The sequence below is a fragment of the Thermobia domestica genome, chromosome 3 (assembly GCF_964235325.1).
Source record: "Thermobia domestica chromosome 3, izTheDome1.hap1.1, whole genome shotgun sequence".
NCBI classification, from domain to species: domain Eukaryota; kingdom Metazoa; phylum Arthropoda; class Insecta; order Zygentoma; family Lepismatidae; genus Thermobia; species Thermobia domestica.
In genome coordinates this window covers 67,908,797-67,933,279 of record NC_137456.1, presented here as the reverse complement: position 1 = coordinate 67,933,279, position 24,483 = coordinate 67,908,797, and the positions used below count along the sequence as shown (strand labels likewise).

At 33.6% G+C, this 24,483-nt stretch overlaps 1 protein-coding gene across 1 annotated transcript in view; it reads left to right on the top strand.

Moving 5' to 3' along the window:
- Positions 1 to 24,220, top strand: part of LOC145680470 (uncharacterized) — a 103,321-nt gene extending 79,101 nt beyond the window's left edge. The window contains exons 3-5 of the mRNA XM_081751038.1: positions 1,383 to 1,493; positions 13,165 to 13,296; positions 22,262 to 24,220. Of these exons, the coding sequence (XP_081607164.1) occupies positions 1,383 to 1,493; positions 13,165 to 13,296; positions 22,262 to 22,345 (327 nt within the window). The 3' untranslated portion in view covers positions 22,346 to 24,220. The remainder of the gene's footprint in view (positions 1 to 1,382; positions 1,494 to 13,164; positions 13,297 to 22,261) is intronic.
- The last annotated feature ends 263 nt before the right edge of the window (positions 24,221 to 24,483 follow it).

Here is a 24,483-nt window from a genome sequence, read left to right as displayed (position 1 = left end):
AGGAAAGATTGTGAGTTAGTGAGTACGGTACCATACTTGGTGATCTTCAGCTACTGTTCTGCCTTTAAAATTTCTTTTCTCCTTGTTCTTTCCCTTCTATTCTAATGAAGTATCAGCGAAAGTGCAGGTATTACATATAATTAATTTTTATTTACATTTCTCAAGTGATATTGCTTTAACTGCCTTATGGTAAGTAATTTGTCTTAAAATACTTAGGAGAAGTTTCCGTACTTCTAGGTTTGAGTGTCACAGAGAACAATATTAATGTAATTTTAGTTATGGTGTTTGTAACACTACTTTCATGGTCACTGACAACAATGTCTGATAACAACGTTTTCAAGCACTGTCTGATATCAAAATTTTCAAACATTGTCTGATATCAATCTTTCCAAGCACTGTCTAATATCAATATTTTCAAGCTCTGCCTGGTAACCTTGCTTTCAAGATTACATAGAGTATTTCAGTTGTGAAGGCATGGCTGGTGTGAGTGGTTGCATTATACAGTTGAGATACGTTAAGTTGCATGTATTGAATGCACGAACGACTGCTTTTAGAGACAGCTTTGGCACGAGGTCACCTCGTAAAGCAACTCTGCTTGATTTGGAGGAACATGCGTTTTGTTTTAGAATGTGTCACAAAGACAGGTCAGAGTGGACGTAAGAAGAGTATGAGGGAACATATGCTCCAGTACTCCCATATACATAGTTCATATACGTAAGCACTAAACTATAGTATTAAATAAATAAACTAAAATAACACTTACATTACTCTTTGTGATACTCAAAGATAAGGTAAGAGAACTTCTCGGGGCGCTCAAAAGATGGTTCGGGATTTTAACTCCCCCTTAATAAAGATATGCAAAAATAAACGTTTACGATATTAAGATATGTATACAAACGTCAGAAATTACATAAACTGGGGATGAAACTTCGGTGGCCTAAAGGTAGAGCGTTCACTTCTGGTGCACGGGATCCCTGGTTTGATCCCAGCTCGCGCCAAATGAGCTTTGTGGTGGGCAAGCACCGTGTGTGTGAGTATTCTTGGAGTTTTCCCGTTTCCTCAACTTTTTTCATTCCATCTTTTCATTCATTCTCATTATCATCGTCTCCTTTAGCTTAGGCGACATAATCGTAGTCTAAAACGGAAAGATTTATTTCATGTCAATATGAACTGGAGAGCTCGGGCCCCCCTTTCCCTCCTCCACATGATAAACTTCTGCATACACCTTTGCCCAGTAGTATACATTCAATGACAAAATTACAAAACAATTTGCATATTTACACTTCGTTAAAGTTACTGTTAAGATTTCAAAATGCAGAAAAGCTTTTAATTTCTTGTTAACTTATAAGCACTTTAATAATACATTTTTGTTTTCATTGCAGCGAAATCTTGGATCACGAACAAGTCGACAGAACAATGAAACCCCGTCAACTCAAGGAGGACAGCAACAAGGTTTAAATCCTATTCAAAGGATGCTTCAAAATATCTTCCAGGTGCGTCCCACAAACATAGACAAAAAATCAGAAATCTAAAAATAAGTAGATATGATTAATGGTGATTCTTCCAAAGAAGAACTGGAAATGTACAAGAAATTTACTAGATAATAAAGAATATTTTGCTCACCTTAAAATTGGCATAAGTTTTATTTTCCTTTATGATATTTCAGTTATCTACACATCAACTTTAATCTGGTGAATTTTCAAGTGTAGAATTGAATAGAAAACTGTCACATCTACTATATGTCTTCTATAACTAATAACGTATTCCCTAACACATATATGTGGGATGATGCGTGAGCAAAATGTTCTTTATTGTATAATTTTGCAGAAAACTACGATCTTTTAACACTTAAAATATACTAGGTACTAGGATGGACCCAAACACATCATTGCGGGCATGTGCTCTAAAGTTTGCCGAAATTTAGAAAAATTCACATTCCTACGATAATTTTTAACATTTCACGTCCCGAACGTAATAGCTCACATTGTTATGTATTAGAACAATAAAAAATAATGTTTATTATTTAAATCCATCAAAATCTTCCGGTCACGCATTGCCTTCAAAGTTAATGGAAGTTTCAAAGAAAATTTACAGATAAAGGTAGATCACAGTTCAAGGTTAAAAAATACTAACAACTTACATGTTTATTTTTTTGTTTGTGTTTTTCTTTATTGAATACAAATTTAAATGTTTAAAATCAAAGTATTTTTAGGTCATTAGTAATATTTATAAACAGATTATTTTTTACTGTCGCAAGTAAGTTTTGTGTGAAGAATTTGGCAATAAAAAGTTTGTTTACAAACATTACTAATGATCTAAAATACTTTGTTTCTAAACATTTAAACTTGTATTCAGTAAAGAAATGCAAAACACAAAGCAAAAAATGTAAGTTGTTAGTTTTTTTTTTTTTTTTTTTTTACCTTGAACTATGATCTACCTTTATTTGTAAATGTTTGTTTCAAACTTTCATAATCTTTAAACAAAGGCAATGTTCGACCGCAAGATATTGATGGATTTAAATAATATTTAAACATTTTTTTTTGGGGGGGGGGGGGGTTTAATACATAAGAATTTGAGCTACTATATTCGGGAGGAGGCTAATATAAAAATGTTAAAAATTACCTTAAAAATGTGAATTTTTCCACATTTCGGCAAACCTTATACCACAGACGTAACTGGAACATATAAATCGATTTTATTTTTTAAAAAATTCCTTTCTAGTCTCCCCAATTCGTAACTTTTCTGCAGTATTACAGTTTGAGAAATTTTTACTTTTTTCTGACCACCCTACTAGTTACTAAACTCTGGAAAATTATCAATAATATAAATGTATATATACAGAAAATATATACATACATATAATAATTACAATAGTTATTAAGAATAGTGTATTGACATTTATACGTACAGGTTTACTCGATTCCAAAAACACAAATAAAAAATATTATTGGGTTAGTTAATATTTCTTCAAATACTTAGAGTTTTAACAGAAGAATAGAGATGGAGAAAGCAATGTAGTTTAAATTGGGTTATGAAGAGACTGTGGTAAGACCACTCACCTCTGGCACGTGAGGTCCCTGGTTCTATTCCAGCTTCTACCAAGTAGGCTTTGTGATGGACAATACCGTGTACGTGAGTTTTCTTGGGGTTCTTCCGTTTCTTGTTACTTCCATCATTCCAATATTATCCTCATTTCATCACCATCGCCTCCATTAACCTCGGTGCATAATTGTGGGATGTAAAACTTAAAAAATAAATAAATAAATAAATAAATAAAAAACATGAAAACAAATATATATAATTAGAAATATTATATTTTTGTTGTTTTCTCTAAATTTATTTCAATATTATCTAACTTAATTTAGCGTAAGTAATCTTTCTTTTCATGTAACTTCTGGTAATTCTAACTGCAGCTCGCTGAGGTGGAGTTTAGCATCCCTCTCAGCGCCGAAGCTATGTTAGATTTGAACCTACACTTAACCTGATATCCGAACCACATGTGCTCACACTAGAAACTGAACCCGGATCTCCCTTGAAGTGCAGATCGTAAAATATTAAGATGTCCCAATACAATTTTCTTCCTTCAGTACTTCGAAAGAAGATGAATCTTATTATTAACTAGAATAACACTTTTCTCTGATCTTCTAGTTTAGTGTAGTCTGAATCTGAGAAATCATCATTATTATTATTTTTAAAACTATACTCTTACCATGAATTTAAATGGAAACTTCTCAAATGGTTCTGTAATTATCTTACAATCTAGAATTTAAAAAAGAAAATGAAATCTTTGAGTTTGACGTCCCACGATTATACTTTTTAAGCTAATGGAGAGATTATTAAAGCATGTGATGATGGAAGAATTGTTGGAGTGAGAAAGTGACAGGAAACAGGAGTACACCGAGAAAAAACCACGAATACGATGTTGTCCACCACAAACTTACTTTTTCGGGGATCAAACCTGGGACTTTACGCACCAGAGGAACCTTATCTTTACCGCCGTGCTCCCCAATCTAGAAAGACACGCTAACTCTACGTCTTAATTCTTTTATATGTCAATATTAAATGAACATCAAACTTTATCAGTAACATATTGCATTTTATAAGTAAGAGTATTTAATTATGCAATATTAAATGCGTCTTTATAAAAGCTTCGTCATTTACTGCACGAATATAGCTAAAATGCGTCTCACCTTAAGAGCCTGCCTTACTAAAAATAATGCAAAATTTACCATTTTTCTTTTGCTTGTTTATTCATAAGTGAAAGGAGATAATGATATGCAACTTACCACAATCATAAATAATGTTGTTCTACAACAGAAAATATGAACCTGAAAAATTTTCAGTGTTGCCATCCATAGAAATTACAGTGTTGCCAGAATAACAATTTCCCTAAAATCTAAGTTAAGGCAGCGACTAGAGGAATGATCTTAACTTCACTTGGTTACGTATTGTGTTGTTTTGGTTTGCCTTGAACTACATTTTAAATAGCATTATTATTTAGTTTTAATAACTGTATGTTAAAACTATTTTGTTTATTACAAACTAAATACAACTATTACTTAAAAGGTAGTTCACAGGAAACCAAAACAACATGATACGTAATCAAGTGCAGTTGAGTTCGTTCTTCTAGTCGCTGCCTTAACTTAGATTTTAGGGAAATTGTTATTCTGGCAACACTGTAATTTATATGGATGGGAACACTGAAAATTCTTCAGGTTCATATTTTTTGTGGTAAGTTGCATATCATTATCTCCTTTCACTTATGAATAAACAAGCAAAAGAAAAATGGTAAATTTTGCATTATTTTTAGTAAGGCAGGCTCTTAACATTATTATTCAAAACTTTCAGGGGACTAACTTCACACATATGTGGGTTTCCTCAAAATATTATTACTTTCCCTCACCTTTGTAATTTCATTTTTTATTTCTTTTTCACTTCTATTTTCGTTCATTAATGTTATCCTCAAGGCTGAGCTGGACAAGGTGGTTGTTTTGTGTTGCTAATAACTTCAGTATCTAAAAATACGTAGATTATCTACTAATAGATCTAAACGTTTAAAACCGAATGATATAGCAAAACTTCCTCACATCTCTTTATTTCCTTAATGTAATACTTGCTATTGCAATATTTCTCTGAGCAAATTTTATCGTTTTACGTAGATTTTATCATTTTACCTACTTTTCGCCTCATGTATTCCTATGATAATGTTTCATGTGTTGGAACGCAATATCACGATTTTAGTTTGTACATTGTATGCTAGTTTTGGAAACATCAACTTACAAGATTTTTGTAACTATTAACATTGTCGATTGCTTGTCAGTCCTAGTCGTGTAGTATTTTTTCAGTTTTTACTGCGCACAGAATAACTATAGAATATTATTATTCAGTTTTTTTCTCAGTATGAAACTTGTCATGAAATTGATCAAAACAAATAGAACTTCATCAAGATCACTGGTCAAATTGGACACATTATACTTAATCTTGTAAACTTTAGTAATTTTCTGTATAACTTCTCAAACCACTTTAGCTAGGCTCCAGTTTTCATGCTAAATTGCTTTAAATTTAACGGAAACTAAAGAATTAAAATAATCTCTGATTTATGTGATAGAAACACGTGGGGATAGACAGTCTTGATTATCTGTAGCTTGCTAGTAAGTTGTGCTACATTTAAAAAAAGAAAAAAAGAAACAAACAGAAAAAGAAAAAAATATTGATAATTAAATGATTGAAATTCCGAGCAAAAGATGACACAAGAAAGACTTATTAAATATAGTTCGAAAATGCGACCTTCCATAGTTGTATGACTTCCAGCAATTGGAAAATTTAAAGCGTCCTAGCTAAAGCAAGTATGAAATTTAGCTCAAATAATTTTTAAAAATATAGAAATGTTAACATAAGCTATATTCAGATAAAGTCCCATGTTTCAAGATAGTGTACATTGAATTTAAGAAGATAATAACAAAAGTTAAAAGTAAACGAAAGAATTTTGCATTTGGAAGTAGTTTTATCTTTTGTGCAGTGTCTAATTTTTCGATACTCTGCCTTACCTTGTAAAACATGATGTGGAAATACTAAATCTGGAAATCACATGGAACTTCATTTAATTTAAGCTGGTAGTAGTTTCTGTATACCTTCTCAAACCACTTTAGCTTGGACCCAGTTTTCATACTAAATTGCTTTAAAACAACTTTACATATTAGACACTATAAATCGTGAGTACATCTCGTCCGAAAGTTTATTAAGAACAGCTTATAAAGTAGTAATGTTATTGGGATCACGCTAATGAGCCTAATAAGATCATAATGTCATTAGGATTAGTCAGTGGGCCTTACAAGATTGTAATGTTATTAGGATCATACTAGTGGACCTTATAAGATTGAAATGTTATTAGGATCACGCTAGTGGTCCTTATAAGATTGTAATGTTATTAGAATCACTCTAGTGAGTCTTATAAGATTGTAATGTTATTAGAATCACGCTAGTGGTCCTTATAAGATTGTAATGTTATTAGGATCACATTAGTGGACCTTATAAGATTGTAATGTTATTAGAATCACTCTAGTGAGTCTTATAAGATTGTAATGTTATTAGAATCACGCTAGTGGTCCTTATAAGATTGTAATGTTATTAGGATTACGCTAGTGGGCCTTATAAGATTGTAATGTTATTAGGATCACGATAGGGTCTGATAAAACTTTAAATGTTATTAGAATCACGCTACTAGGCCTTATGAGATTGTTATGATATTAGGATTATACAGAAGTGGATCTTATAAGATTGTAATGTTATTAGGATTACGCTAGGGGATCTTATAAAATTGTAATGCTATTAGGATTAGGTTAGTGGTCCTTCTAAGATTATAAATGTTATTAGGATTACGATAATTTTTTGCTATTAAGTTACTGATAAGCAGGGGCGTCATTTAGGGGGGCAGGGAGGGACATTCCCCCCTGAGTTTGAGGTTTATATAGATTTTATCAAAAGAATAATAGTAAGACAGTGAAAAACGCGAAATTCTACTTATATCAAGGGGTCTTGGCCCTCCTCTAAGCCAAATATGAAATGACGCTGCTGCTGACAAGGAGTTCAATTTATGCCTCTCCTTCCTTTCTCATTTTAAATTATACAATAATTTAAAAAATAAAAACTCTAGTAATTTTCAATTAAACTATTTATAAAAAGGAGACAATTAATTTTGAATATATGAAATAATTTTGCAATTCCTCGCTTTAATCCTCCTGTGTAAATGATTGATAAAGGTGCGTGCTTTTGTTGCATATAGTCTTGAATTCAATTCTTAGCACGAAACCAAATTTTATATATGTAATTAACCAGTATCATGAGGCTATTGAAGAGTTTAATGAATTAAAATGGGACAAATTTTGTGCTCTAGAAAATCTGAAATATGGCAATGGAAGTCCTCATATATATCTCCCAACCAAAGGTGGTCAGGAAATCAAAATTTCTTGTAGACTGTAATACCAGGAAGCACTAGTAAAGCTCTTTATAATTTTAGGGAGAGAAAAGTAAAGTAAAAAAAAAAAAAAAAAAAAAAAAAAAAAAAAACATGAAATATCTTTAGGATTTATGATTTATGATTTAGATTTCTGGGCTTTCGGCATCTAAGGCCATTTAGCTCTTCACGTTTTGAGGGATGACGTCCCTTGGCGAGCACACAATCAGGGGAAAGGGAAGGAAGGAAGCGGCCTGGGACCTATAAGTTAGGTCCACCCCGGCATTTGCCTAGTGTGAATGAGGAAAACCCAGGAAAACCTCATTCAGGGTGGCTGGTTTGAAAAAGCTTTTATACTTTTTCGACCGAGTACCCCCACCGGGAATCGAACTCGGAAATATCTCTTTAAAGACACGGAGCTAATTAAGTGTTTCCAGTATTTCTATTTTAGGTGCTGGATTTTTTATGTTTGGTTTTTATTAATAAATTCTTCTATTAGTGCAATAGATATTTTGAACACTATACTTAAAATTTCTTTTATTAATACAGTGAAACTTATTTCCTTCGAAAAAATCGTCAATTTAAAGATAATATGTACTTTCATTCAGAATCATCCATCTCAAGCTTGACAGATTTATTTTAAACTATTACATTTGATAACATATAAATAACTTTAATTATCTGTTTTGGCATTTTATAAATAATTATAAATAAAATATAATTATAAATATAAATCAAATATATGGCAAGTATATAGAGAAACAGTATTGTTAAAATTTCTTGTCACTAACGTAGTATTAGTTAAAGAATAGTCTCTATCTCATTTTATCTCTAAAACAGTATTATTAAAAGAATAGTCTATATCTTACTTTGTCCCCCTAAAATAGTATTATTAAGAGAATAGTCTCTATCTCACTTTGTCTCCTAAAATAGTATTATTAAAAGAATAGTCTATATCTTACTTTGTCCCCTAAAATAGTATTATTAAGAGAATAGTCTCTATCTCACTTTGTCTCCTAAAATAGTATTATTAAAAGAATAGTCTATATCTTACTTTGTTCCCTAAAATAGTATTATTAAGAGAATAGTCTCTATCTCACTTTGTCTCCTAAAATAGTATTATTAAAAGAATAGTCTATATCTTACTTTGTTCCCTAAAATAGTATTATTAAGAGAATAGTCTCTATCTCACTTTGTCTCCTAAAATAGTATTATTAAAAGAATAGTCTCTATCTTACTTTGTTCCCTAAAATAGTATTATTAAGAGAATAGTCTCTATCTCACTTTGTCTCCTAAAATAGTATTATTAAAAGAATAGTCTATATCTTACTTTGTCCCCTAAAATAGTATTATTAAGAGAATAGTCTCTATCTCACTTTGTCTCCTAAAATAGTATTATTCAAAAATAAAATGATATGAAATTTTTGAATTTTACATCCCACGGTTATGCCGGCTAGGCTAAAGGAGACGGTAATGAGCAATGAATAAAATAGTGCTATGAAGAAAGTGGAAGGAAACGGGAGAACCCAGAGGAAACCCACGCACACGGTGTTTGTCCACCACAAAGTTTACTGACGGGTTTGAACCCGACACTCCATGCACCAGAGGTGAAGTATTATTAAAAGAATAGTATAGTTTCCATCTCACTTTGTTCCTAAAGTAGTATTATTGAAAGAACAAACTCTATTTCACTTTATTTCCTAAAATAGTATTAGTAAAAGAATAGTCTTTATCTGACTTTGTTCCCTAAAATAGTATTATTAAAAGAGTAATCTCTATCTCACTTTGTTCTCTAAAATAATATTATTAAAAGAATGGTATGATCTCCATCTTACTTTGCTTCTAATGTAGTAATATTGAAGGGATAATCTGTATTTTACTTTTTTCGTAAAGTAGTAGTGTTAAAAGAATAATCTCTATCTCACTTTGGTTTCTAAAGTAATATTAATAAAAAATAGTCTTTATTTACCTTTGTCCTCTAAAATAGTGTTAAAATAATCGTCTCTATCTCACTTGGTTTTCTAATATAGTATTATTAAAAGAATACTTTAATCTCTATCTTACTTTATTCCAAGATAATATAATATCAATAATAAAATAATACTATATTGTTTTAAAATAAAATAATATCATTAAAATAGTCTCTATCTCACTTTGACCCCTAAAATGTTATTATTGAAACAATATTATATTCTCTGTCGCAATACACACAGGTATTTACATGTACACTATATTATTTGTTTTGTAGATTTAGTAAGATAATCCCCATCAAAACGGTTAAATAAATTTCTTCTCTCATCTCGAACAACAATGGAATGCATTTTGCAACATGAATCTGCATCTTAAATGGGTTCATTATTCACTGGAAGGAAACAGAAAAAACAAGCAAAGGGCAATCATGGCTCAATAAATCGGTAAAGTCATTTAGTGTGACATTGTTCCAAACTGGTGACTATCCTTCATTGAAAAAAGCCATAGATTATTCATACAGTTTCCAGCAATTGATATAAATAGTAACACAAACTCACTCTCATTTATTATTTTTGAATAATTCAACTACCGATGACAATTTTTATTACTATTTTTACTTGTATCCTGAGAATGCTTCAACACATTGTCCTTATTTTTATTGCTCTTTTGAAATATCATAGTAAACAACATGTAAAAACGCCAAATCTGATCAACGCAAGGAAACTTACATTAATACGAGTACCCTGTTGCTACAGTTTCGGCAAGGTATCATTACCTTGATCAGATACATTATGAAGGTAGTATCTAAGGTTACATTTATTGTATTAGTTTTTTGCATGGGTCAAGTTTTATTTATTATTATTATTAATTTATTTTAAACTTAAATTAAGTTAGTATCAAAACCAGAATGAGCGATACCTAAAAAACATATTACAAATTCAAGTTTCCAAGAAATGAAAACACAAATAATTATGCTACGCATATAGTCAGCTCTTTAGTTAAGATGATTAACACACTAAGGTGGTACTAGTATTGAAAACTTAATAATAAAGCTGCTATAATGTAATAAATTAAAAAAAAAAAAAAAAAAAAAGATGCAAAACTTATAGAATAATAATCAATGCATATCGTACGGTAAATTGAAGATTCCACAAAATTTGAAGTCATATTTGTCTGGAGGCCAAGTTAACAGGTTCCACTGATTGTGAGAATGAAACATTTCGAAAATACCATTCTCATTCCGTATAACAGCAACATAAAAACCAGAGTTAAACAACACATTAGAGACGCAAGAAATAAATATACTGTTGTATTAGATCTCTAGAAACATCTTGATTTATCTACGCATAATATTGGAGGCTCATTGTGTTACATTACAAAAAGTGTATGTCATTTTTTATTAGAATAAGAAATCCCAACTTTAATCTAGACAAGAGAAGATTGCATATGCAATGAGATTTTCTTATCAATAATATTTAATAACAATAGTCGTATTCAAATAAAGGCTTTTATTACTCGACATATGTAAAAAAAAATACATATGTTAAAATTATTTTTATTAGATGTTTTGTAAGACGCATACATATCTCATAATCTAGAAAGAGATCTAGGAATAAAAATCACAATCAAAAACTACAATAAATCATAGGGATACCTGGCAAGAAACAAATGAAGAAAAAGATTTCCGTTAATACAGCAAGCCCCACTCCCCCAAAAGTTTCGGTGCTTCTTCATAATAGGTTCGTTAAATATTTATTAAATAATGTAAATTATGTTTTAAATAATTACACAGCACGTTTAGGAAATGTGTAATCATCGAAGTTTAACGTAGATTTAAAATATAAAAGATGCCTGTTACAGGTAAACAAAATTACTAACAAATAGCACAAGATTGCTTAAGTGTTTCTACGAAAACTTTTGCATAAATTTTCTTTACAGCAAAAAGACTTACATAAGAAGAAGACAAGTGCAAGGAAATTTACATTACCATATTATCCAATGTTTGACATCATCATTGTTTATCTTGTGCACGGAATAGTACAAGGTGAAATTTTAAGAAATGAGGTGATTTTCATATGAGTTGTCGAGATCTGCTGAGGAAGATGTCAAGAACACCAAAACAGTACAGTTAATAGTACAAGGTTATGGTAAATGATTTTCTGATTTCAAAGTTTAATAATTCATATTTATTCATTCACAATGGCATATAACTTATGTTGAATGAAAGAAAAAAACTCAAAGAGCTTTTTAAATGCATACTTGTTATGTTCTACATCGAAGGTACTCAGTATTAGTGTCTTGTAATTCGACACACATCAACTCGATAGTATAATTCTTGCCAAACTTTTTCCAACATCTACCTCTCACCGTGTGGACTATGTGGTGGACAAATATCGTACTTGTGGGTTTTCTCGAGGTTGTCCCGTTTCCTCCCACTTTCTTCATTCCACCATTTCATTCATTTCTTATCATCACCGTCTCTTTTAGCCTACCCGGTATAACCGTGGGACATACTTAAAGATTTCATTTCATTTCTTTCCAACATCGTAGAGTCAATAGATGCTGTTCGTACCTTAGCCAATTTACAGTATTTATTTCTACTACGAGTTAATACACGCAAAACTTACAATGAACAGAGAAAGTACTGTACGCAATTTAATTTTATTTTCCCACAGTCAATGAGAGTTATCTGTACACATTACTGAATAGGTGCTCGACTTGCCACAAACAATTTAACCTGAGTAACCATTTTAAATATATCAGTGTCATTTTGACGTAAGGCAAATTATTGCAGTTCCTTTTAAACTTTTATCAGCATCTTGATACGTCTTTACCCTACACTCTTCTTCCAGCTGAATGCCATATTTCTCTTCTTCCTCTATGTCTTCTTCTTTCAGATTCTCCGTATAATTCTCAATTAAGTCATCTAGTACATCCGTTGTGTCTGTTTCGGTTTGCACATCACTATCTGTTTCGCTAACAACGTAGTCTACTGTATATATGTATCTTATCTCTCAATGGATGTGAAAACTTTTCTAAATAATGCAATCCGGAACTTGATTTTTTTCCGTTAAAAGGCTTATTTTGATTTCCGTTGTCCGCGTTACACAGTTTCCGCTTGATGAAGGGAATTTAATACGTCTTTTGCCTTATATTCAAAAGACCGTTAATATTTCCGTTTAAGACAAATTTCCGTGTTTAATAAAGGATCCGTGTTGAAGGGTTTACTGTAATATTCTTTAAGATAAATGTTGTTTGTCTTTTTCAAAGTTGTATGTAGTGTTCTCTTCCTCATGCAAGAGTTTCTAGCGTATAGGATCAAAAAAGCATGTCTATGATTGCTACTCGGTTTCAAATAAACCCAGCTGTACTGTAGGAGACGTACCGTATGTAAGCAGTTACACCACTTGCAACTCTACACATACAGAAATTAGGAACAAATGTTTGTTGAAGCCGATATTAGGAACTGAATTTATATTAACATTCGTCTATCAGTCTGGTGAAATTAATTCACAATTTAATTTTAAAATATGGTCGGGATTCTGCTGGATGCAATATGAAATTGCAAATCTAAGTTAGGATATTCTACCTTCTCCGTTGATTAAGGCATTGAAACACACTTACTGTTATTTATTTATTTATTTTTCATTTAGAATTGTGCAGAATAGCCATTTTCTAATTGGTTCATAGACAGTAGATACTTAATTGTCTTAATTTTGGATTTTTTTTTCTCTTTGCAGCCACAACCTGTTGTGGATACCATCAGGGAAGAAGATAAATATGGTAACAATGGACAGAATTTCGACAGAATTGGTCGTGGAATCGTTAGTGGTACAGAGGCGATTGCTAGAGTATTGAATTCTGTTATTGACGTAAGTTGATATAGGTACTACCTACGAGTGACCAAGTTGTCTGCGAAAAATTCCTCAAAGAACGTAGGGATTATTTGCCAGGTTAAAGGGAATCCCTACATTCCTCGCAGACAAGTTGCGGAGGTTTGAAACATACATTTTTCAAACGAGCAGGTATAACTTCGAGTGTCTTGTTCTAAACTGCACTCTCTACGTTGGGTTGTTTTTGAACTACAGCCCTCTGAAGTTCATTTTCCCACGCTTTCGGCACTTTATGTCGCCGAAACTATCCCTCACTGACCAAAGTTCCAGAGGAATTTTTTGCTGGTTTTGGTGTCGGGAATCAGCTCTTGAAGTTTGTTCAAATATTTTCTTACCACCCGATATATATATATATATATATATATATATATATATATATATATATATATATATATATATATATATATATATATATATATATATATATATATATATATATATATATATATATATATATATATCAACACTTCGATGCATTTCTAATTTCGCTTTTTATACTAATTTGAGGATCCTGAATCAACAGGAACTATTTTCAAAACAAACCATAATTGAATCACATCAAATTTGGGATATTTATATTTTTCTTATCCCAAATTTGAGATTACTTATCTGTACACCCCATGAATGCTTATGTTTAAAAATAGTTCCATTGAATTCAGCGGACTCAAGTTAGTATTAAATAAGTACAATTAGAAATGTATCCAAGCGTTAGCACTTCAACTATTCGCATAAACGGTACTTCAAGTATCCCAATTTTGCGGTAATTTTGTTCGTGACTCCATGATTAAAAATACTTTCTTTGGATTCAGTATTCTCAAAGTAGTATAAGAATAGTTTCATTTGATTCAATATCCTCAAAATAGTATAAAAATAGCTTCATTGAATTCAGTATCCTCAAAGTAGTATAAAAATAGTTTCGTTGGATTCAGTATTCTCAAAGTAGTATAAAATAGTTTCATTGCATTTAGTATCATCAAATTAGTATAAAAATAGTTTTATTGGATTCAGTATCCTCAAAGTAGTACAAAAATAATTTCATTAAATTCAGTATTCTCAAAGTAGTATAAAAATAGTTTCATTAGATTCAGTAATCTCAAAGTAGTATAAAAATAGTTTCATTGGATTCAGTATCCTCAAAGTAGTACGAAAATAACTTCATTGGATTCAGTGTCCTCAAAGTAATACAAACAGAGTTTCATTGGATTCAGTATCCTCAAAGTAATATAAAAATAGTTTCGTTGGATTCAGTATCCTCAAAGTAGTATAAGATAGTTTCATTAGATTCAGTAATTTCAAAGTAGTATAAAAATTGTTTCATTGGATTCAGTATCCTCAAAGTAGTACGAAAATAAATTCATTGGATTCAGTATCCTCAAAGTAATACGAACATATTTCATTGGATTCTGTATCCTCAAAGTAGGTATACGGACAAAATCTCGCGGCCGAAACATCGCCGCCCAAAATCTCGCCGGCCAAAACCTCGCGGGACAAAATCTCGCCGGGCCATAACCTCGCGTGGCCAAAACCTTGCCGCCCGAAACCTCGCGGGACAAAATCTCGCCGGGCCAAAACCTCGCGTGGCCAAAACCTCGCCGCCCAAAACCTCGCCGCCCAAAACCTCGCGGGACAAAATCTCGCCGGGCCAAAACCTCGCGTGGCCAAAACCTCGCCGCCCAAAACCTCGCGTGGCCAAAACCTCGCCGCCCAAAACCTCGCGGGACAAAATCTCGCCGGGCCAAAACCTCGCCGCCCAAAATCTCGCCGTGCCAAAACCTCGCCGCGAATGAAACTTTTCTTTAAAATTTACCCAATGTGTTTCCTAATATGCAATTCCACATTACAAATAATAATAATAATAATAATAATAATAATAATAATAATAATAATAATAATAATAATAATAATAATAATAATAATAATAATAAAAATAATAATAATAATATACATAACATGTTAACATCGTGTGCGTGGGCTTTCTCGGGTTATTCCCGTTTCCTCCCACTTTCTTTATTCGATCATTTCCTTCATCCTGGTCATCTACGTCTCCTTTAACCTATAGGACATAATCAAGGGACGTCGTAAAAACTCATATATTGTTTCATATTTTCATAAATATTATTAGATTTTTGTTAAAATTTTAAGTTTGTGGATGTTCCAAATTGCACGAAACTAACCTCGTTAGTTGTCATTACTTTCCTTATGCAGACTTTCTTACCCTATAACCAGTTTAAAAACATCCTGTCGCCCTACCTTCACATTGAAATCCTCTAATACAGAAATATAATTTTCATATGGTATCGCGGGACTTGGTCAAATACCCGTGATACTTCTTCTGAAACAGCGTCTTTTATACCGTCATCCTTATCATCTGTTGGAACATTTACATTTTGGCCAGGCGAGATTTTGGGTATGGCGATATTTTGGGGCGCGAGGTTTTGGCCCGGCGAGATTTTGGCCCGCGAGGTTTTGGGTGGCGAGGTTTTGGCCAGGCGAGGTTTTGGCCCCGCGAGATTTTGGCCCGCGACGTTTTGGGCGGCGAGGTTTTGGCCAGGCGGGGTTTTGGCCCGGCGAGATTTTGTCCCGCGAGGTTTTGGGCGGCGAGGTTTTGGCCAGGCGAGGTTTCGGCCTGGCGAGATTTTGGGCCGCGAGGTTTTGGGAGGCGAGGTTTTGGCCAGGCGAGGTTTTGGTCCGCGAGGTTGTCGCCGCGAGGTTCTGGCCGCGAGGTTTTGTACCCAAACCCTCAAAGTAGTATAAAAATAGTTTCATTGGAATTAGTGTCCTCAAAGTAGTATAGAAATAGTTTCATTGGATTCAGTATCCTCAAAGTAGTATAAGAAAGTGCAATTAGAAATTAGTCAAGCAATAGTACCTTTTACTAGCAGTATGATTGTTAGTTCTTTTCTGCATCATTATTATTTAATATAGACATCAAACAAACTGAATTTTGTTTATTTGTGTAGTTCTTCGAAAAATTCAAACATATACCGCGTAATATAGCTATTACCTCTTTATGTACGTATATTTAACGTACAGAGATACGAAAGTTGATCAATAAAGAATGATAATAAATGAATAAAACACAATTACCTGTACTAATTCTCCAAATGTTGATGGTCTTTTCCAAAATAGTCCCCATTACATGCAATGCACTTGTCCCAACTTTTTCGCCAGTAATCAAAGACATGATGCAAACCATTTTTGGACAGATCCTTCAAAATTGCTTCCGCAACTTTCACCACTGCTCCTGAAGATGCGAAAAACCGTCCCCGGAGGAAAGAAATCACGAGGGGCTAAATCAGGGCTATATGGAGGATGGGCACACACGGAACGTTGATCTTTGCAAGATAGTCAACAGAATTTGTGTACTGTTCTTCTGGTGTCACTTCAATGTTGCCTTATGCGAAACTGAAACTACGTGTGCTTGAACGGCTGTCAAGTTCACATTCCTGACGTCATGGTTTTCAAACCTGCTCGATCTATTCGTCACTTCTTTCACTACACAGACGTGTTTCGTTTTCTGTGCCTTGTTGTTTTATTCACCTCATAAACACTGATGATCTGTCTTCATTGATAAGCTTGCGTGTGTTGCAGTTATTTCTTATTACATCTATAACTTCACAGATTAGTAAATACAGTCGTACTCTAGTTGTATAATAACAACGTGTGCCAGGGGCGGATCCAGGGGGGCGATCTGGGCCATCCCCCCCCAGAAGAGTAAAACTTTCTTATTTTATATATATATAAATAAAACCCATTCCAAAGTTTGGAGAACTTAAAAGTAACAGTATGACAACCCACCACCACCCCAGAAGTCGGTCCTGGATCCGCCCCTGCCGTGTGCGTGGGTTACCTCGGGGTTCTCCCGTTTCCTTCCACCACTTCATTCATTACTCATCATCACCGTCTCTTTAAATCTAACCGTCGGACGTAAAACTCAAAGATTTCATTTCATTTTTTTCTAGTTGCATAATACTTTCCGATCCATGTCTCAATCAATAGACATTAACACTTTCTAACAGTGGCGTAATTTGGGGAAGGCATGAGTTTGAGTTTGAGTTTGAGAAACATATGCTTTTTTTAAAAGAAACTAAATTGCTAATACTAATAATGTTTACTAATATAAAAACGTGAAATTTTTGTGTCAGTGGGCAATCTTACCCCCACCCTCTGCCTAGCTAAATCTGAAATAACGCTACTGCTTTCTGATCTAATTTTATTTATATTAGACTTTCTATTTTAGTGCCTAGTACACTATTACTGATTATTTCTCCTGAGTATCCTTCGTTTAACTAAAACGATATTCCTCTTAAGAAGCTCTAGTACAATCAGCGACAAAAGTTCTTTCCGTTTGGTAAAATTTATTTTGGGAATAACGGTGGTATGCCTGGAACATACAAAAAAAAATTACATTCTTTTTAATTTACTGAAAACTGTACTCAAATTGTCCTCCCATTTTGAACTAATTTCGTCAAACGAAAAGAACTTTTGTCACTGACTGTACAATATCTGAAATCACATTTCTTGTTGATCTTGCTCATCTCTCTTCCACAGACAGATTACAAAGCCAATCCAAACCGGGATGTTCTTTTTTACCCAACATTTCTGTTCGAACTCGCTTGCACTAACTCCCAAAAATAAAATTACAGTCTAACAAAATAATATCAATTTTATGGGGTAAATTTGCATTTACGATTATAGTCAATAGGTGTCGCATGAAACAGCATATCGAATCGTTACAAATTTTCAAGCTTAGAACAATATTAAAAGAGAAAATTGCACCCTAAAATACAAGCGTTTCTATTCCGAAAATTTGCAATACTAAATGTATAAATAAAATAAATAACATATAGTTCAGTGACTAACCTATTCGTAATTTCTCCCAATAATGTGAAAAGAGTTATTGCAATTAGATCATAGGGTATAATCATAGATTAGATCCTAGGTTAGATCATAAGATGCTTTAATCTATTTCATTGACTTCGGTAACAATCATTTTGAAAATAGACATTTTTATTTTATGAAATATGAGTTAAAAGATTGTGTGTGTGTGTGTGTGTTTTTTTTTACCATGAGAGATGGAGAATTTACTATTTTTTTTTCTTTTTAGAAAAAGAAACAATGCTCATGAATTCTCCAACTCACTATCCACGGAACATTTTAAGCATAATTTTTTCCCCCTTAAATAAACAATACCTAACTGTTTTACATGCTGCATATTCAGGTCCGGGCTGGGATACTAACGAGGACGGTGGAGAAGTCTACCAAAAGCGCACCCATACAAACGCGAATACATATATGTGTATGGGCGCCATTTTATATAATAAAATCACAAAAATTGTTTTAGTAATGTAAATAGCTAAACTGTGAGAACCTCTTTACTAGAGAAACACTTTTTAGTTCTTGCAATACTTGTCAAACAAAATGAAGCTAAATATAACAACAGATCAATATACACTGTAGTTATATTTTAGAAATACAATAAGCATTGATCTTCCGAACGCTGCACTAAAACACACTGGAATAGTCAAATTTATAAATAAAAACTTTTTTTCTTAAGGAAAAAGAAAAAAAATGAAATGAAATCTTTAAGTTTTACGTCCCACGCTTATGCCGGTTAGGCTAAAGGAGACGGTGATAATGAGAGATGAGTAAAATGGTGGAATGAAGAAAGTGGGAGGAAACGGGAGAACCCCGAGAAAACCCACGAGCACGGTGTTTGTCCACTACAAAGTTCACTTGGCGGGGGCTGGGATCGAACCCGGGACCCCAAGCACCAGAGGTGAACGCTCTACCACTGAGCCACCGCGGCCCCCAGGAAAAAGAAAAGAAAACTTGAACTGTTTATATTTGCTTTATATGAAAGTAACCAAGAAAGTTCTGTTGCTTTTTCACCCACCACCTTCGAACATCGATATATCACCTAACATGTACTTGGAAGATCAAAAATAGTCCCAATCAACATCGACGGTCTTCTGCCAACGTTCTGGAAGGCCATGGATTTCATCACGGTAGAACTTGGAGGGCCGTGAAGCGAAGAAAGTATCAAGTGCATTTTGCATCTCTACTAGGAATTTGAATTGGCGTTCTCTAATGTGTTTGTCCAAGGAATGGAACAGGTGAAAATCGGACGGTGCAATGTTCGGGGAGTATGGCGGATGCAATAGTATTCCCTATCCAAGGCGTAGAATGGTGTCCCGGGTAATCCTAGCCACGTGGGGCTTAGCGTTGTCCTGTAACAGGAGTACCCTTTGGGATTCAGAACTGCTGGCTCCAGAGTTTTGAGTTTTTTTTCCCCCGTGGCTCAATTGCTAACAGTACACAGTTGCAATGATGTTCTGACCAGTTGATAGCAGTTCTGGATGCACGATGTCGCGATTAGTCCACCAAACACACAGGAGGGCCTTCTTCTGGTGCAGTGCTGGTTTAGGCTGTTTTGGAACCGGTTCATGGGATGCTAACCAAAGATGACGGCGCCCTGGAGCTTCGTACAGGACCCACTTCTCATCATATGTCAACAGCCTGATGGCCCCACACCAAACGGCTCCTTCCTCAGATGAGACAGCAAAGAAACACAGATGTCTGCTTGCATTACCTTCTGGCCCGCAAATCCATGTGGGACCAATTGACCCAACTTGTAGTGCTTCCCAAATTGACGGAGATGCTGCCGAATGGTTTCTCCACTCACACTGAAAGGTAGTCCCAGTTCTGCACATGTCTGGCCACTGTTCACCTCAATTACTGCCTGAAGATCTTCATTTTGGTTATGTGTTGGTCTTTCTGCACGTGGTGCGTCTTCGAGTGTTTCGTCACAGTTCTTAAACTTGTTAAACCACAGCTGCACTGTTCGCGTAGCCACGACACCCTCACCGAAGGCTTGGAATGTCTTCCTCCCCGCTGTAGCGGCGTTTGACTCCAGTTTGAACTCGTACAGCATACACTCCATTATGACGCTCTGTGGAGTCTTCATGTTCACTCTGTTTTTAGGCAAGTTCACGGTGTAACTTAACTGCCAGAACCAGGTAGTATGTTGGATATACCCACACGAACAACTGACTTTCACCTTATATCCATTCGAATTCAATTCTCGGTGCGAGGGCTAATTGAACACAGACCTCCACAAAAAGCGACAGGACTTTCTTGGTTACCTTTATAATTAAGGATGTTACAAAGATTCTATAATAACTATAATCGTTTGCGCTTAGCTTCTAAAAGATTATTTTGGCAATAAGAGAGTAGCAGCAGAAAATAATTGCTATTTTATCTTACCATATAGCCTACATGTTAAGTGCTTTACTGGCTGTATTATAAATGTTTTATTTTATAGATACGTAACTTTATACATATACTTTTTTAAAAAAGTGATTGTAATTCTTTGTCTGTTCTTTGTCAATAGCAACTGTATGAATTTATAATGCAAAGCTGATATACAGAAGAATAAAAGTAGCATATAATGTGATGGCTCCTTATATAAAAGGTGTATTGTACCTTTCATGGGTTCATTGCCAATAACAACTGTATGAATTTATTGTAAGAATAATTTGTACATTTATTTATAATGTGATGTTTCGGAGGGCGCAACGGACATGTCCCGGTATCCCAGTGGGACAGAACAGGTCTTTGTATATAGTGTATTATAAATAGCGTTTCAATTACACAATAAGTAGAATCTTTCTTTTAAAAACAATCCAAATAACATCCCACCGAAAAAAAGGTCCCCCAAGATGTCTCGTGGAGGTTATCAGAAATTTTTGTGCCTTGAAGCTCAACGAAGCTTTTTGTGAAGAAGCTTTGTGCAGCGCTCAATTTTAGTAGTGTATTTTGTGATACATTAAATAGTATTATTACTTACTGAGGTACCTCCCATGGAATTTATGAGGGTCGTTCAATAAGTCCCTAGAAAAAGATAAGAACAAAACATTTTGGGTAGTTTTTTAAAATCAACATTATCTCCTTTTAGCTTTACACACTTTTCCCAGCGTTTCCCCAACTTTTTAAAGCCGTTCAAAAAGTAGGATTTCGGAAGGCCCTCAAAAAAGTTGGATCGCCTTTAAAGACCCATTGTTTCGACTGTCCCTTTGTTTCTGGAGTGTAGTAGTGTATCCATGTCTCGTCCACTATTATGTATTGAGACAGACACTCGTCGGAATTGCCACGAAAAAGTGTCAAACCAGCCTCCGAATCGATCACTGAGAGCAAACTGAGATATTTTTCAAACCCAGTTATCCGTGCAAAATTGAAAACACTACCTTTGATATGTGTATGTCCTCAACTATTTCGTGCACTTTGATTCGTCGATCACTCAAAACCATATCATGGATTTTGTCAATCATTTCTAAGGAAGTCACTTCCACTGGACGTCCAGAAAGATGTTCATCATTTGTGGATGTACGGCCACGTTTGAACTCATTTAACCAAGTGTAAACAGTCGCAAACACAGGAGCAGATGCGCCATGAACTTGATCCAACTCGGCTTTGATCTCTTAAGGTGTTAAACCTTTTAAATAGAAGTGTTTAATAAGCGCACGAAACTCATTTCTTTCCATTTTTCCAAATAAACAAAATATTGTTTCTTCAATCGACTACGACAATGAAACCAGATATAGCTGAAATTTTAATAACATTTTCTGTTACTATGACGCTTACTAAAAGCAAACCTTCCTCGATACTACGAGTGTCATCTTTCGGATTGACCAAGGACTTATTGAAACACCCTCGTATAATTGCCATTTAAAACAAGCTTAGGAAAGGACTAACTAAAATAAATTAAAGGTCTCCACATTTACCACTCCTTTTAAATTTTTCCCATATAAGTTATAAACAATGTGTTTTTAGACAATTTATTTAGAAATCAAAAGAGTTACAAATTAATACACTTATGGTTTACTTGTAGTAGTTTACTAGGATATCTTTGATAAATACAAAATTCTTTCTTTTTTTATTTCAGTTTCCATTCAATATGTTCAGAAATGCAGTAGGATACGCCACTGACGCCCTTAATAATGTAGGTACAAGACTAGTTGGATTGTGAGCAATTCTGTGGACAATTTTATATCTGAAAAAAAGTGAACAAATATCTCTATAATTAAGAAGATAGAACAATATGCACTTGGTAATGTGCCTTGACTATTATACAGTATATGTATGCTTAAAAGTGATACACGGAACATTGTCCAGGTTGATATAATTTTAAAGTGCTCTTTAGTGTCTCTAAGCTCCAGATTTACTTTTTCTAAGCATATTTTTTTCAGTGACTGAAACTTTATCTCGTTTGAGCACTACCAAACGATTATTCGGACAAGCAAATACCCAGAACCTGCGTGCCGCATTCTCGTGTGTGAATAAGCCGTACTTTTTATTTTTCCTGCATTTTTTTTTTAAATGTAGGCTATATAAGCCGCAACTACACTTAAAGGTATTTTTAAGTCTTACTAAGTAAAACAATGATTATATTAACTCAAGACAATGGCTCTATGTTACCCTAGTTGTATTAAATTTTGACACATATCTCGTTACATGTTAAATTTTGATACTTCATCGAATTTTGAAATAAATTGTTAAACTGGTAGTGGATAAATCAGCTACATGACATGGTCGTCTTTATAGGTTGAAATACATCGAGAACAAGTTCAAAAACATCGAAATAGATGGCAACATTTCTGCTAATGTAAAGTTTGTCAAAATATTCATACACTCAAAACTATTTACGTAAAAAAACTACACAAAACATAATATGTTGTTCACTATTTGGTATAAATGTCAAATATACCGTAGAAAGCTTTATTCATAGCTCAATATAAAAACTAATACAAATTCTCAATGTTATTACTTAGATATTTATGATGTCATACAAGGCTATCTGCACAGTACGAATTACAGTATATGTGCAACTCTGATACACAGGATTTTGTAAGTGGCTGTGTGATACCTTTGTTCAGACATTTTTCTTAGCAAATGAAAGGATCCACTGATACAGTTGATAGTAATTATTAGAACTTCAATAGCTTGCATTCACTATGCTAACTTCTTCCTTTCGGGGTTCCAGATTCGCTACCCGATGGAACTACTTGCTTCAGAACAAACGCGAGTAATACTTCTGATTCCACTTTAGGCATCAACTTACGCCCCATACAGCCTGTGTGCTAAAAAAAGGGATGCTAAACTATAAAAAATATCAATCAATCAATCATAGTTTATATGTAACTTGCTTCTCTCCATATTTCTCTTTTTCTTCAACTTATTCGAGTTAAAGGTTACGTTTACTTTGCACATAGCCTATCTATTAACGTTTTTATCTTCATTTACTTATTTATTTTCCTTGACAGCCGTCAATATTTGATGTTTCCCTTAACATATTGGTCTACTGATTTATTTTATTTAATGAATTTCGTTTTCCTCTTCACATGGACAAAGCTATCTGCAAATTTGACGCTCAACTTAACATGTGTGTGATTTCTTCCTTGGATTAATTAATCTCTCTTCATTCTGGGGATTTAGTAATTTGCAAAATTTATAAATATATTGTCATTTCAACTTATATTTGTTACCTTCCACATAATTACATCCTTCTTGCACCAGCATAATTCCTTGCTTTCATATTCTTTACCTTCTACAACATCGTTCCTTTTCTATACCTTCCTCTACATATTAATTCAGCAAAAGTTGATTCCACTTTATTGTACTATTCCTTTATTTTTAAAATATTTTTCATGAACCATTCTTATACAATCATCTAAAGAAACGGATGCCCAATTTGATTATTCCGACTGTTAATTTTTCATTAAGTGAATCTTCCGTTCATTTATACATACGTATGTATATTATCTTCCCTTCACAAAACTTCATACTCCCTTTTCCATTTCTACTAATTAATCCTTTCTTTTTCTTATTTCCATTTTTTATTTAACCACATAATAATCCATAAAAGTTATATCTTCTTCATCTAATTTTATTGGTGTCCTACCTCCGTTGTGTGTATACTCTTCCTACTTTTCCTTTCTCTTTTATTGATTATTCCTCTGTATATCTTGCTCTCCTTTCTCCACTTTATTGACGTACGTATAAGATAACATCGCTTATTTCTATTAATGATATTTTCTTTATTTTTTTCTTTTTCTATCTTTCTTTTCTTGTTAATTCTATAACACATACATTGTGAATTAAATATTC